The 15,229-nt window shown below is 33.5% G+C and overlaps 4 protein-coding genes across 5 annotated transcripts in view; 3 read left to right on the plus strand and 1 right to left on the minus strand.

The window, feature by feature from the left end:
- Positions 1-564: 564 nt before the first annotated feature.
- On the plus strand, positions 565-3,340 carry LOAG_02948 (Yip1 domain-containing protein). The gene is made up of 6 exons (XM_003138485.2): positions 565-699; positions 1,440-1,529; positions 1,671-1,792; positions 2,032-2,109; positions 2,473-2,649; positions 2,803-3,340. Exons 1-6 carry the CDS (start codon positions 585-587, stop codon positions 2,962-2,964), a joined length of 744 nt encoding a protein of 247 aa, XP_003138533.1. The 5' UTR covers positions 565-584; the 3' UTR covers positions 2,965-3,340.
- Positions 3,341-3,913: 573 nt separating this feature from the next.
- LOAG_02949 lies at positions 3,914-6,197 on the plus strand (the record flags this gene model as incomplete). Of its 2 annotated transcripts, XM_003138486.2 has the most annotated exons (7): positions 3,914-4,122; positions 4,332-4,433; positions 4,692-4,802; positions 5,006-5,134; positions 5,334-5,462; positions 5,767-5,873; positions 6,035-6,197. In XM_003138486.2, the coding sequence occupies exons 1-7, from the start codon at positions 3,973-3,975 to the stop codon at positions 6,195-6,197; spliced, it is 891 nt and encodes a 296-aa protein (XP_003138534.1). In that variant the 5' UTR covers positions 3,914-3,972. The 2 variants fall into 2 exon arrangements, with proteins under 2 accessions (XP_003138534.1, XP_020307446.1); XM_020446175.1 differs by lacking the exon at positions 3,914-4,122 and having other exon boundaries at positions 4,302-4,433.
- Positions 6,198-6,979: 782 nt separating this feature from the next.
- Positions 6,980-11,915, plus strand: LOAG_02950 (hypothetical protein). The gene is made up of 12 exons (XM_020446176.1): positions 6,980-7,366; positions 7,666-7,772; positions 8,051-8,189; positions 8,342-8,483; positions 8,574-8,677; positions 8,761-8,816; positions 9,087-9,286; positions 9,604-9,735; positions 10,003-10,130; positions 10,582-10,673; positions 10,984-11,095; positions 11,416-11,915. Exons 1-11 carry the CDS (start codon positions 7,337-7,339, stop codon positions 11,006-11,008), a joined length of 1,155 nt encoding a protein of 384 aa, XP_020303449.1. The 5' UTR covers positions 6,980-7,336; the 3' UTR covers positions 11,009-11,095; positions 11,416-11,915.
- A 1,470-nt stretch (positions 11,916-13,385) lies between these two features.
- Positions 13,386-15,229, minus strand: part of LOAG_16423 (hypothetical protein) — a 6,189-nt gene continuing 4,345 nt past the window's right edge. The window contains exons 7-11 of the mRNA XM_020449076.1: positions 14,843-14,983; positions 14,424-14,572; positions 14,094-14,181; positions 13,656-13,817; positions 13,386-13,408 (exon numbers count right to left, since the gene is read on the minus strand). Coding sequence (XP_020307447.1) covers positions 13,391-13,408; positions 13,656-13,817; positions 14,094-14,181; positions 14,424-14,572; positions 14,843-14,983 — 558 coding nt within the window. The 3' untranslated portion in view covers positions 13,386-13,390. The remainder of the gene's footprint in view (positions 13,409-13,655; positions 13,818-14,093; positions 14,182-14,423; positions 14,573-14,842; positions 14,984-15,229) is intronic.

Genomic DNA, 15,229 nt, shown 5'->3' on the forward strand with positions numbered 1-15,229 from the left:
CTCTACCCCTTCACGACATCCCTACAACTGTCATCGTATCCTTACACCTCCGCCAGAAAAAAAAAAAAACGTGTGTTGCACACCTTGTTGTATGCAACAAACTGTGAAAGCAGGAATAAGGAGTGATTTGGTTTTTAAAGAAATTTAGTTTGTCATCGGGTTTTTTTCTGGTGGTACGTACGTGGTACATGTCGTGTGTGTCACTTCATGATGATGAGTATGCGTACGTGATGCATCCCACATGTGTCACTTCATGATGGTGTATATGCATACATGGTGTATGTTACATGTGTTACTTCAAGATATGTAACATGGATGGAAGCAAAGTTGAGTTAAAGCTGCGGATTTTTATAAATTTTCACTGCTTAAATTTCTGAATTTGTTAACAAATTTGTTGATTTTATTTGTAAGCTGTATATCTCCTTACTCTCTTCACAGTTCTGATAGAGCACTCGGATACAGAGAAAGTTTGTGAATTCAACAAATTAGATTCTTGGTGAAGTTATGGACAGAAATCTTTCGGATATATTTGGTGCGCTTGTAATTGTAAGATTAAATAAGAATATTTGCAGATTAGAGAAGTAATGTCTCATTACTGGATCGGCGATGACAGTCAACAGAACAACTGGTACAGTAGTGAGGCAAGTTCCGGTTGGGGGCGGTATGATAATAGCCAGCAGCAACCATCGATCCCTCAAGGTTAAACTTCTATATCGCTTATAAATGTACAAAGTCCAAAGTCAACAGTTTATACTTGACCTTAAGGACAACATTAAGTTACTTCAACCTCCTGTCCAAAATGAGCAAAAAGTAGAAAGAAAGAAGGAAATATAATTGTCTATCGCCAACGTTTTGTGTTAACAATGATTTGTGACAAAAGCGACAGCATTCAAAACAAATATTTCCACAGAACAATAAAAGGAAGGAACAATAAAAAAGTGTTACTTACTGCAACATTTGTTACAATTATTTTTCAAAAAAAGAAGATGAAAATGGCAGGGAAATTAGGACGAGAATTGAAGACAAATCGATTGCTTATTGAATACAAATTTTTAGCCTTTTTGTGTATCATATGCTTCATGGTAATATGATAGGTGAAGGAAGCCGATTAGAAAACATGGAGTAGGTTACATATCAAATTTCTTCGATGTTGCAGAAAGATGAACAAGAATTTAAGGTGTAAAACTATGATTACAATTTATTTATGCCTATTTTATACTGTCCATCATTTCTATCAGGATTATTTTTGTTGTTCAGCCGTGGATACAGATACTGGCAAATTAGTTGATTTGCCTGGTTAGGTTGGTTTGAGAGAAATTTTAGACTAATTTTTTTAGACTAATTTTAGACTTTTTTTCATTTAGACTAATTTTATAATTTTAGAATTGCTTTTGTATAATGTACGTTTCTAAAATTTTTGCTAAAATATTCATCTACAGGTTCAACCTATTATGAACAATATCAACAGCAACAGGCACAGAATACAAACCTGTATAGTGGTCAGTACTTCATCCCGTCTCAGCCGCAAGGTATTTCGTTCTCCGTTATTCTAGTTGTAGTATGCTGAAGAAGATCACTGATGATATGAAGTCTGCCACGTAATCAGTCTAAATGGGTACTTGTTTTTTTTCCCGATAAAAAATAATTTCCTCGTTTGCTTTCTGTTTCAGCTCTGCCTACTGATGATTTCAAGAACGAACCACCACTCTTGGAAGAGCTTGGCATCAATTTTAGCCACATCAGACAAAAAACATTTGCCGTACTGAATCCCGTTGGCTCTGTGGCACCCGATGTAAGCTCCATTGTTATCTTGGATTATTATCAGCAGTTGTTATCTTGGATTATTATCAGTCTCAGACTAATATACATAATATATTCGAGAAATCTCTTGTAATATCTACTATTTGCATGATTTGCCGGAAGAGATGCTTCGGAACTATATGGCTGCTTTGCTGAAGGTGCGGTGTTAGGTTTGTAAGCTTGCCAGTTACAGGTCATTTCATTTCAAACCTCAAAGTGGTGTGTTTTTAGGTGATTGCTGATCAAGACTTAGCTGGTCCGCTTGTATTTTGTCTTTTATTTGGTGCTGCCTTGTTGCTTCACGGAAAGGTATGGTTATTATTCTCAAAGAAATATTTCTGTTTGGAGATTTGTATGAGCTAACATTATCTTTTGGGTTTCCATCTTGACAATTTAAATTAGGCTAGTTAAAGTATGTTTCCTGAAACTTATTCCTGTACTTCGTTAGGGTGACCATTGCTGTTTCGAATGAAAAATAAAATGCTTGTAATGTTAGGACTGACTTCATATTCAACTATGCATTTATTATATATGTCCCAAAGTACCATTAATTTTTATTATTTATAGTTGTAGGTCGGACAAAGAAGTGCCATAGCTAAAAAGAACTCTTATAAATTAGTAAAAGTAAGGGACTTCAGTACTTTAATGTATTACTTGATTTAGCAGTTTTAGATTCAGTTTGGATATATTTATGGAATCGGTGCTCTGGGATGTGTCGGAATATACGCTTTGCTAAATTTAATGGCTACTGATAATTCGATTTCATTCACCTGTACTGCTAGTGTTCTTGGATACTGTTTATTACCAATGGCTATTTTAAGTATGATAGCTGCAATCTTCTCTTTTCAGGTATCTCTTAATTCCGATATCACGTAAGTTCATGATTTCAGACCGGTGGAAATGCATTTGATATCTTTTGCAATTCAGTAAAGACTTAATGAAAGGAATCGAAGTATGAATTGTTCTTGAGAGTTTTTTAATATAATCATTTATTGTTTGTAGGGTGTGTTGGGTTACTTGATTGCAAGTGCGGCTGTAATATGGTGCAGTATTGCTTCATCTAAACTGTTTATTACGACATTATCTTTGGATGGACAGCGATTGCTCGTCGCATACCCATGTGCCTTGTTATATTGTGTTTTTGCCCTTCTTGCTATCTTTTAAGGTGTATTGATTTGTTGGGATTCGTACGAATTATCAGAAGTGTTCTGTTTCTCTCGTTCGATATTGCAGTAATATCGTTCTCGTTTTTTTGTATCGTGTGATGTCGCAACATCAATCATTAGTCGAAGAATATAAAGTAAATGCATTCTTCCCGATCTATGGCAAGATATTAGCATATTATTTAGGTTCTACCAGTCGACCTTAAAATAATATTCCAATCTTATTTCCAGCTCAAAAAAAATATGTATGAATGACAAAAAGATGATATCCTTCTTTCTATGTACATGCATACTTTTTTTCTGCCACTGGATATTGTTAATTGCTCTACAGCAGCAGTATGTCACTCTATGTAATCATTGAATAAACGATCTTTGCGGTTGTTTCAATTTCAACTTGTAATTAACCTATTTTTGATTTGTTTTATTGCAAATTATTGTTATTGCATAAATTATACCATAAATTAATAAAAATTGTTTTTTTGCTTCCACATTTTAAAATGGTTTGCTGTTTTCATCTGTATTTGAAGAAGTCAAAATACATTTTTTTTCTTTCTCTGATTCTCTCAAATATGTAGGGAACGCATGAGTGTTTTGCTTGTTGTCTAGGACTAGGAGATCTTGGCGATTCACCTAATGGATTTTTACGGAATGTGCTAGGAATACGATCAAGATGTTCTGATATATCTCATGGTTGCTGCTGAGTCGCGAGGTTTTAGAGCTCCTTGATTGTTGGATTTAATTTGGATCGATCATTCAAGTTTAAAAGCCAGTTTGGCATATTCTTTTCGGTCTTGATGACTTTGCTGTGACCACTTGTACACTGTATTTATGTTCATAAGTTTGGAGATCGAACAAATTGTGTGAGATGTTGAAGTTTTTTTTCACTGTCCGGTAATAAGAAACCGTCTTAGAGTTCGATATCCCAAAGTTCCACCATTCTTTTTGTGGTATTACAGATCCATCGGCCAATATCTTCAGCTTCAAAAAGTGTGTAAAGAAAAAAAAATTGATGATTGTTGGAAGTAAATCGAATGATGGAAATGTAAATATTAGTGAGGAAGATGCGTGGATTGTGCATCCCATACCTGGTTATGTCGTCAAATTCAAAGAAGTGGGGTTCTATTTCACTTATTTAGTCCTTGGTCCTTTAGTTAGTCGAGTAAGCATGAAATGTTGATTGTACTGAATTGTTGGTGTTTACTAAGTTTTTTATTTCGCATGAAATTTAGTTTTAATGAAAAGGTCGATGTATGGAATCTTTAATTAAACTGTAACTCATTTTGGCGCCAATTTTAGTGTTGATTGAGGCTTATTACAGCAAAAGCATTATAATAACTGCAGAAAGCATTGATCATCTTTTTTTTGAAGGTAGATTCTAGCTGTCGCACATTGTTAATGAAAGAGAAATGCAAACTTTTTTTAAATATTTGCCACTGCGCACAATTACCCCCTCCAGAGGACCTCAGTGAGGTACGTTATTACTACTTTCCAATGAACTGTTAATCCATGATTTGGTAATTGATCATTCAGTTTTGAAAGAAAAAGTTAATGCCTGTAGATGTAGGCAGATGTTATTTCCATTTATTGATTTTCTTTTGGATAAGTGATTTAGAAAAATAAAGTTTTCTGAATCAGCTGCCGACACTCATGGCTTTTATTGAACTGATGGTTCTGTTTGCTGATGTAATCAATTTTCTTTAGTTCTCTTCTTTTTAAGAAAAATTACAGGATGAGGTTGCAAAATTGTTGGATTCGAGTGATCCCTCAAGGTATCGTATACCATTATGTGTTGGTAATGTTGAAGTGGTGTTAGACAGAAAAGGAGAAGATTCTGTAAAGGTGATGCTCATTTCATAGTTGGAAGCAGGTACCATATGCGTATCTTAGATCCATACTTATAACTTATTTCACTTATACATAATTTTCATGGCTTGCTTTATGTACTTCTGTTGACTTCTTTCATATGTTTCACCTCGTGTGTTTAAGAATGCTAAAGATGCTTTGAGTCCAAATTTGTGGTTTTTTCAACGCCTGTGATTTAGATAGATGTAGTTATCAACTCTACGTTTTATTTGACGCAACTCAAAAAGAGTGAATTCTTCCGACAGTTACTGCTATTGGTTGCTTCAGAAGCAGTTGAAAAGAAACATGATATTAAGATCGATGTAAAGGTGTGTTCTTCAAAAATCACAAAACAATTGTTTTGAGTTTCATCTATACTGTTGCAACTTGAACAGTGATATTTCTTCAGCACCAAAAATTTGCTACTGAGCTTGCATGATGCCACCTACAACCCAACTCAGTTGAAAAATTTCTCACTGTATCGTTGGTACAATGTCTTGCTTAATTTATGAGGCTTTATGTTTTCAGGGAGCAATTAAATTAAAAAATCGAAAGTGTATGGGTGATTTGAGTGCTCAAAGAATACGAAAAAAGCCGCAAGAGGCATTTATAAGGGAAATAGAGGCAGTGAAACAGTCAGAGGAACCTATCCAAGAGGTGCTAAAAAGTTTTTTATTGCTCGCCGTTAGTTTTTATATTTCCAGACATTGTCGGTTGTGGCTTATCGATTACCACTTGCAGTAAGAGATTGTACATTATCAAACTTTCTGCAGAATTTTTGTTTTTATTTTTCATTTTTCAGTTTTTTGTCATTATTCGTAGACGTAAGGAACTTTATGGTTTTCATAAATCACTGACTAATAAATACTGAAAGCATGGTTCATCAGTGTTGCGTGAAAAGTTCTAAACCCAATATTTATAGTGTATGTTGGGTGAAATTTGATTTGTGATTGAATTGCAGCAATACTTTCTCCCAAAGAATTGCCTACTTCTTTTGAGAAATGGCAAACAGCTGGAAGTAAACTTGAAGCTTACTAGCGTGGAACCACCGGTAAAAAATATTGACAGGTTATCGTGGATTTTTTTTTATATATATGTCTGTAGCTATAAATTCTGTCACAGTAATGAGAGAACGGCTTTGTAAGGGTAAATAAGATCGAAGCAATAATAATTCAAACCAAGGGTTTAAATAACGAATTTTACTATTTTATGTATAATACACTTTTTAGGTTGAATATTCGGATGAACGACGATCACTTGTTAATAATTCTTGATCGGAAGCAAACAATCTTAGATATTTATTTTCCGGTAAAAGTAGACTATAAAAGAGTTGAAGTAAAACTGTTATCAGATGAAGGAATACTACGGATCCTGGTTCCTGTTGTTTGGTGATCCGTAGTTGTCGTTACCATCTTTTTTCTAAGGAACAATTTGATCATCTGTAGTCCTTTGTTTTGGATTTTTAAATATTCTTTATTGTTTCATCTTCGCAACTCTGAAACAATATCAAACCCATCTTTTCTGCGGGAAACTGTATACTAAGATGAAGATTGAGAATTAATGAAAATAATTTACAACATTACGAGTTTAAACATTCCAGTTCAGTTTAGTATCTGTGCTTCCTAGTCATTTGCCAAAATTCTCAAAACTTGTTTCTTTTCGTAGAGCGTGACTATTGGTATCTAGATCTGAGTTTTAGGAGTCATTTTCGACTGAAATGAATCTAATCGCTGGGTGAGGGATGATATATCATAAATGGTTTTCATTTGCGATGCAATAGTATAATGAGTACTTCATCTATCTTTTCAGTTCTGCTTAATGTTATCCCTGCTAACTGATAAAGAGGAAGCTCCCTCTGTAAATTGATAAGGAAAAAGTTAACTGTAAAGTAAATCATGTGGTAATCTTTTATTTCGATCTCTCGAGTTTCCTTATATGCTTGGGTATTTTTCTGTAACGTTTGTTGAATTTTGTGTCGTATGATAAATGATTACATAAAATTCCATGTCACTCAAATGATATTATTTCATTTTACTGGACGAACAGCTTCCTTCGTTTTCTTTTATCATTATTATATTGCTGAACTAAAAAAATGTTTAAATCATTTCAAGGGAAATATCCTTAGCTGTTGACTGCCGAAAAGTTTTTCGGCCAATATTACGATTTTTTTTCTTTTTTTTTTCTATAATATATTTATTCTTTTGAGATCCAAAGCTCGAAGAGTTATGAAGTTTTGAAGTGTTATCTTTCTTTCGATTACTAATTTTTTTCAGAATGATTTGAGTTACTTGAACCTGAAATTTTACGGGTAGGTGTGGTTTATCAATTTTTGTTCAGCCAGGTAATAGGTGGACAAGCACACTTCGGTACTCCTTGTTTTCTTGCACCTGTAGGTTGTCGTAATAAGTCTGATGCAGGTCATGGTGGTGCTGATTCACTGTGCATACTTGAGTAATACATAGCTTAAAATAGGAACATGTCAGGATTGATGGTATTTTAAGCCTAATTGGCCAGGATATTCTCGTAAAAATATGCTACTGAGTCGTCGCCTACTCAACAAGGTAATTTTTCAGTCCGAATACTTTGCTAAAAAAAGTTTTCTAATATGAAGATTTTTTTCGTAATTCCAGATGGCTTTCGGTTTTCCTTCCGATGAAATTAAAAATCAAGGAAATTGAAGGACAAATTCATTAAGTTTAAGGACATTGCTCATTGTTTGCTCTCCTTAATGAAAGTTTAGAAAGTGTACACTTTGCCACTGCTGAAGTTTTAGGAATTTAGGATAAGGTAAACAACAGTCTAAGTTTAATACTTTACTTCAACCATCTACAGTTAAGATGTATTTATATTGTTATTCTAGGTGAATGAATCTTTCATTTCACAGCTAGAGCGCGTTTTGGGTAAAGAAGCTGTTAAAATAACTACTGGAAAAGCGGGTGAAAGTTTACATGATCAGAGACATCACATGTACGTTTTCAAACGCTTTTTAATTTATTGCTTTTTACAACTTCAGGACATATTTATTCGAAATTTGAACTTAGGGTTCTATTAAGACTTTTCATAGATTTCGTTATTTATAGCAAGTTATGGCTTATTGTAGGTATGGTTTTCTGACATTGAGAGTTACTACTTTAATCCTTAAGATGGTTTATAATATCAAAGAACTCACCATTATTCACAGAATGTTTCATTTTATTTTCTCAGATGAGATTATATCAATTTATATAATATCTTACGGATTTTAGAGGTAGAACTTCGGATGTGGTTGTGGTGCCTCAAAATGTTGAACAAGTTAGTTCTGTGCTGAAAATGTGTAATGAGGATGGTATTCCAGTGATACCTTTTACTACAACCACTGGTCTAGGTTTCACCAATACGTTCAAGGTTTATTATTTCGCGAGTATTTTCTTGCAGTGCTTGGTCTCTGTTTATTTTATTAGCAGTGATTTAGTTCCAGTAAAATATTAATCATAAACCGCAAGAGTTTTCTAAATATTTCTTTTTTTCGGATCGTGAGTTATTGCGTAGTTTTTAAGGGAGGCGTATTCGTCGATTTGATGTCAATGGATAAAATCGTGGAAGTAAACACAAGTGATTTTATTTGTACTGTTGAACCGGGCGTTACCCATGAGACACTGAACCAGCATCTACACACGACAGGTCTTTGGTTTCCTGGAGGTATGTTTGCACCAACCTATCGAGCAACTGGATTTAGAGGAAGTCAATGTTAACTTTTTCGGGACACGCTTTGGAATGATAGAATTTTAGATCTGAGAGCCGATGCTTCCATATGTGGTATGGCTGCTGCGAGTGCACGTGGCACAAATGCAGCGCGGTATGGTACCATGGCGCAGAATGTTTTGAACTTGGAGGTACCTTTTCGTGTTCATTGTCTGCAATTTATCAACTAAATGGGATTTTTCTCATTGGTAGTACCAATTTCATATTATTACAGGTTGTTCTGTCCAGTGGCGACGTGATGTACACAGCTGGGAAAGATAGACGGCCAAGGTGAGCTTTATCATTATTCATTTTGTGGTATTTTTGGAAAAAAAGGTTTTTTGGCCTAACTCTATAACTTTACTGTCGCAGCATCTTCGTAGTATGAAAATATTGATCTTTGAGCTTTATAAAAAGAAAATAAGTGACAAATCTTGGGATGTATATTTTTTGTGACCTTAAGGGATACATGCATTTCAGTACCGTTGTTCCTTATCAATGGCATTAATGGTCTGATTTAACAAAGTTTGCTTTATATGATTTACAAAAAATAATTATCAGGAAATCAGCAGCAGGTTATAACTTAACGAAACTCTTCGTGGGCTCCAAAGGTACACTAGGAGTGATAACGCAGGCAGCGGTACGATTGTATGCAAGGCCAGCAGTATGTAGTGTTGCAATTTGTCCATTTCGAACAGTAGACAAAGCTATTGAAGCGGTCGTTGCTACATTGCAGTGTTCTGTACCAACTGCAAAAATAGGTACATTGATAACTTGCCATATTTCATCGTTTAGCTCTTCTAGAGTCATTACTTTTATGCTACTTTTTTTAATGCTACTCTTTTAAAGTCATCACTTTTATGTTCTAAGTTTTTTATTCTCGAGGAAGACTGAGACTACAGGATTGCTTCAGATTCAGCTAAGAGGTCGCATTTATTTAAGAGATCGAATTAATATTATCGTTAACGATAGCTTTTATCTTTCCAAAACTTTTCACTATTTTCATTTTCTTGATTTTATTTGTTGTAATATTCCCCAGTGTATTGAGCATTTAGTATGATCTTATGAAACCTTGCAGAGTTCCTGGATGCTGCTACAGTGGCGGCTTGTAATCGCTATAATAAATTAACACTTGTTGAATCACCCACTCTTTTCTTGGAATTCCACGGTAATTCCGAAGCAGAAGTAGCTGAACAGGCGAGCCTTGTTGGTAAAGTTCTTTCAGCTGATGTTTCATTTCAGTTTCTCTCCATTAGCTATTTGTCATTTCTTCTATGATAGTCATGACTGGCTCATGGTTTATAATTGACATTTATCTGTATTGTTGAGGTAGATCATTCAGTATTGATCCATAAACTTTTAAATCGAAAAACTGCATCTCTAAAAAACAATCAGAAAATGCCACTCGCCAAACGTAAGTAAACTCTGGTTGATTGGCTTTTCATAATTACGTGAAAGAATAATGTTTACTTGATAGAAGAAATATTCGCCAGTAATGATGGGAGAGAGTTCACTTGGTACCATGCGCCTGAAGAGCAGAAAAAAATTTGGGCTTCTCTTCATTCTGTCTATTATGCTATTTTATCACAGAAGAATAATGTTAAGGTAAATTTTCAGACCTCTTTGCTTCATTTTCGGATTTTAATTACCAAGATCAAAAATTTAGTGTGGAAAAATTAAGTCAGTATTTATAAAATTTATCATTTTATCATATTCATTGTCTCGTGCTGCTTGTTGCTTATAACTAGTTCAATATTTGCATTAATTTTGACTTCGGAAAATTCATCTGAACAAAGAATCCTTAGGTGAGACTGGAAAAACTTCTACGTAAAAGCTCATATTAATATTGCGTAGTTGATAAAATGAAGTGCAAGCACGCAGTAAAGGCTAAAGGCGGTCATTTTTTTCGTATAAGGAAGATATGACGAATCAATTTCAACCGTAATGTTACTGATGGACTATCATTCCCATATTGTCCTCCATTTGAATTATATTTTTCATTAAATTTTGGATCCTACTAAAATGTTGAACTTTTCCTTAGATGATTTTAGTTCAGGGTCTCACAATGCATTTCTCCTTACCAACATCTGCACTGACTAAAACTGTCGCGGAGACGAGGAAGGATATTGACGAATCTGGCTATTTTTGGTTTGGTTTTTTTTTTTAAATCTTTAATGGTGTTTATTTGCAGATTTTTTATTTTATTATGTATAATTTTATTCTTGAAAATTAGGACTGTTGAAGAAGCGCTATTGTTTTGCGTAGCATAAAGGGACATCAAGTTGTTGAGATCTGGACAATTTTAGTGGTCGTGAACATTTTTTGTTGTTATGAAGTTTCGTTCGAATAAATTCAATTTTCAATCTGTGTATTTTAGAAATGATTTTGTATTGAGATCAGTGCTTTTAGTATTTCATCTAATTTCGTTGTCTAATTGTTTTCTGGTTCTATGTTTCAGGAGCACTATTGGGTCGTGTTGGTGATGGCAGCTTCCATTGTGTGTTCCTAGTCGACGAATCAAACCAGGAGGAGATGAAAATCATTCGGGAATTATCAGATCGTATTGTGAAGTGCTGTTTTGAAGGATTTATTGTATTTCGTTTATTTTATAACTTATTTTTAAAAAAATTACAAAGATATAGTATTGCGGTAGCAAGTGATTATTTCAATTCATGATGAATTTTTCACGGTATTTGTGTGGAGATAATGTATTTGACGTGTTTGAAGAATTCAGTTTTTCTTCGTATCTGTTTTTTCTTAGTAAAAAAAAAGAAAGAAAAAACTGAAAATTGAATATCCAAATGAATAATGCATATAGTGGTACATTAAATTATTGTTGAGTTACCAGACAAAAATTTGTGGTTTAAAAAAAAAAAAAAGCTGATTTTAGGCATACATTAGCAGTAGGTGGTTCGTGTACAGATGAACATGGAATTGGAATTAGTAAAAGGAAATATTTGGAGAATGAATATGGTGAGGTGGCAGTGAACACAATGATTGCTATCAAGAAAGCCTTGGATCCAAAGGGTATCATGAACCCGAACGAATTGTTTTCGAAAAACTAATTTTTATTTCATTCTTTCAAATTATCTGAAAAATATATTTGTTGTTGGTGCAGTTTTCCTCTCCCATTACTTATAATAATTTAACATAGACAGTGAACACTAGAAGTGATGAAAATTTCAGAAGACGTAATAATACTCAACAGGACTCTAATGCATGGGTTATTTTATTAATTGTTGATAGTTTATCAGGCTCCAAAATTCTGACTCATAAGAATTTCTTTACCTTGATGCTGATCCTAACTGAACCTGTAAACTGTTACAGTACTCTGTGAATAAACTGTTACGCTTGTAGTTGTTATCTGGTCAGAGTTCATTTAAAAAAAAAGGAATAAAACGTATTTAAGTTTTTTGAAGTAATATGTCCACTTGCATTTGAATGATAGCCTGTATGAACAATCAAGCTTTCACCGAAATAACTTTGTATTACAACGATATTTTAATACAGTTACAACCTATCAAACTATTTCATGAGGATATAACATGTAAATGTCATTCTTGTTATCAGTAGAATTCAAATTCAAGAATTCCTTGAGGTTAAAAGTGCAGGCGCCTCATAATACTGTTTGCTACATCAAGTTACATCAGCTATATGCTTGTCTTTTTCTATTTCAATTCACAGGCGCGTCGTCGAACTTGCTATTAAACTGCACCACGTTGAATACACTACCACTGATCTATTTAAATAAGAGGGATTACGAGAACAATTGCATGAGAACGATTGCTTGCCAGAAATGCTAGAGAATGATTATTACCTAGATGAAAGGATGAAAAGCAAATCAGACCTAATTTAGTCGAGGATATCTCGGGTTTTTAGAAATTAACTTTGATGAAGAGATCAGTATGTGAGGTTCTGAGACAGAAGATTACACTTTCACTACAAAGATTGCTAATGAAAATGACAAATATTTTAAAATGCCAACGGTTAGCTTGGCTTTATTTATTTTTCTTTCATTGCAACAACAATGAGTAGAGTCAAATATTTAAGTGAGTTCATTGTTTGGCTGAGATTTTTACAGCTAAGTTGTTTCCCTATTATCAGTAATCTATTGGTTGTGAAACTTTCACTTCTCATATGTTGAAGTGGAACTTACTGAAATTATAATTTAAATGTTTAGACTTTGTTCCAATTCAATTCAGGAATTTTCAATAGGTATGCACATAAATCCTCTGAAGATTTCGCTTTTTGTCCTTTTTTTCACCGGAATAATCTCATCATTTTGTTTCAGAAGACATCACTTCGTCAGACATCCATCATTCATGCTATTCCTACCTGTAATTTTTGATTTCTCCATTATGAAAATGAAAAGGCATTGGTGGAATTCTCGGGAAAGGCAACTATGAAAGGATGGGAAATTGATGTTTTGAGAGAAAGATGAGGTTATATTCCAAAGAACTACTCAATTAGGGTTGAAATCTCGGGTAACATTACATATCATTCCCGTATTACAATAATCATCTTCAATCATTGCCATGTAATGATTATTTTTCCTTGGGATATAATATTACTCGTGAATCATTTATTGTCTTCGTCAGTAATTTTAGCTAAATGTAGGCTTAAAGAGTTGAAATGAAAGAGCAGATCGTACTATCAAGTATCATGGAATAAATCAATGTTGCAAAACTTTGCACAACAAACACAAAGATCAACGAAATTGACTTCATTCATGTCTGAAATCGTTGAGGTAGCATAATAATATATCATCTTATCATCTTATCAGTGATGATTGGAGTAATAGAATGATGAAATCGATCAATCGATCGATCCTTTCCTCGTTTCTTCAATACAAGAGGACGTAATTCTTATTCTTTACTCTCCTCCTATAATGGATGAAATAAAATTGAAAGAAATGTCTCAATCGCTGAAATTAAATGTGCTGAAGTGAATCGAAATTATAAAAGTATTTTATATAGAAGCAGAGATTATAAAAAAAATGTTGAAGAAGCAGAATGCATGCAATTTGCAAGTAAAATAAAAGATAAATATGATGATGGATCGAGCATGAGTAAATAAATGAGATATGGTAAGCTTTGAATTGAATGAAATAACAATGATTTGATTACTTACCTGTTTAGTTACAGTAGTCATCCTTCGACACTGATTACCCTCAACAGTTAATAAATTGCCCGTAAATTTCCTATGATTCTTTGATGGCTCTTCTCGTGTTACTGATAAGCTGGTAAAAACTGATGTAGCACTAGGTCGGTGCTGCGATGATGTTAGCATAAGCTGAAAAAGTCTGCTATACTTTTTGGTTAATTTATTCATTTTCTAATTCTATATTTAAATTTCAGTACTCTCATTTTTTGTTGCTTGATCGGCATGAAATTACCAACGTTGCTTTTATCACTAATCAATTGATATTAGCATCTTACTCAGTTTACATGGAAAAAAATATCCATTCCTTTCAGTTCTACCAGAAATGAATCATTTGCGATTTTGAACAGTTTAATGAACCATTCCTATCCTTTGAGTCATTTTTCAACCCTCTAAAGTAAATTATACCTGTTCGGTACGACTGATGTCAGCACTTCGATTACGTTGTCCTGGCAATTCGTAAGCATAATCCATACGACTGTAATCTTCTACTACTCTAGAATTTTTTCTTTTTGGCTTATAACACCAAGCTCATAACTTTAATCTAATTTCTTTTTTGTCAAGGGTTAGAACAGAACTTTAATAGTCCAAGGATTAGAATAAATTTCTGCACTTCAAGAAAAATTTGCAATTTAGATGTTTAAAATTCCATAATTATAACTTTTACAACGGTAAATTACTATAATTTGCGTTAAAATCCATCATGTACAATGCTTATTTTTAATCGCTAATTTATACCTTGAAAACTTTCGATTTGCGCAGAAATCGCAAAACAACTGGAGAAAAGTAATACGAAAACGTTTATTCATGATGCAGTATATTAGAAAATTAACAGCTGAATTGATTAATGATAAAAGATCCATGAAATCACCCAAAGGTAAATAAACCTATAATTCAAATAGGTATACATTCTATCATTCCCTATAATAAAAATTATAATTTACAAGTAATTTAAGCAGGAAAACTGTTTAAAAAAGGATCGGAAAATATTAAAAGTTTTGAAATCACTGAAAATCGTATCATTTTTTGACATTGCTTATTCTCAAGAAGTAATACTAAATGTCGCACAAGCACGTCCTTATCTTTCTTATCTCTGTTCTGCTTTTAATGCACAATTTCAAAATAAAAAAAAACTGTATCAAAACTAGATTACTTACTTTTTGATGAAAAGTATCACCAGTGAAAATGCCCGTCAATACATTCATAACACCTTGTGGTAGCTCAGTGATAAGAAATATTGACAGAACTGCGACAAGCATCGGTGTTGTATGATCTTTCGGCACTTTTCTTTTCATCAACTATCAAATTGCATTTTGTTAACAAATGTTAATTAGCTTGAAAAGAAATAGATTCAATACATTTGCAGCTTATGGAGACTTCCCATGCTTGAATGACACTGATATGATGTCGCTTTTCTTTATTCTATGATAGATATTTTATCTTTATGGATGATCGAGTGTTCACAAAGTTTTATTAGTTGGGAAAGATATTCCTGTGATCAAGTACACCTCGAAGTTCGATCAGTTGAAGAAACAATGAAGTTT

The sequence above is a fragment of the Loa loa genome (genome assembly GCF_000183805.2).
Source record: "Loa loa unplaced genomic scaffold supercont3.3, whole genome shotgun sequence".
Lineage (NCBI taxonomy): Eukaryota > Metazoa > Nematoda > Chromadorea > Rhabditida > Onchocercidae > Loa > Loa loa.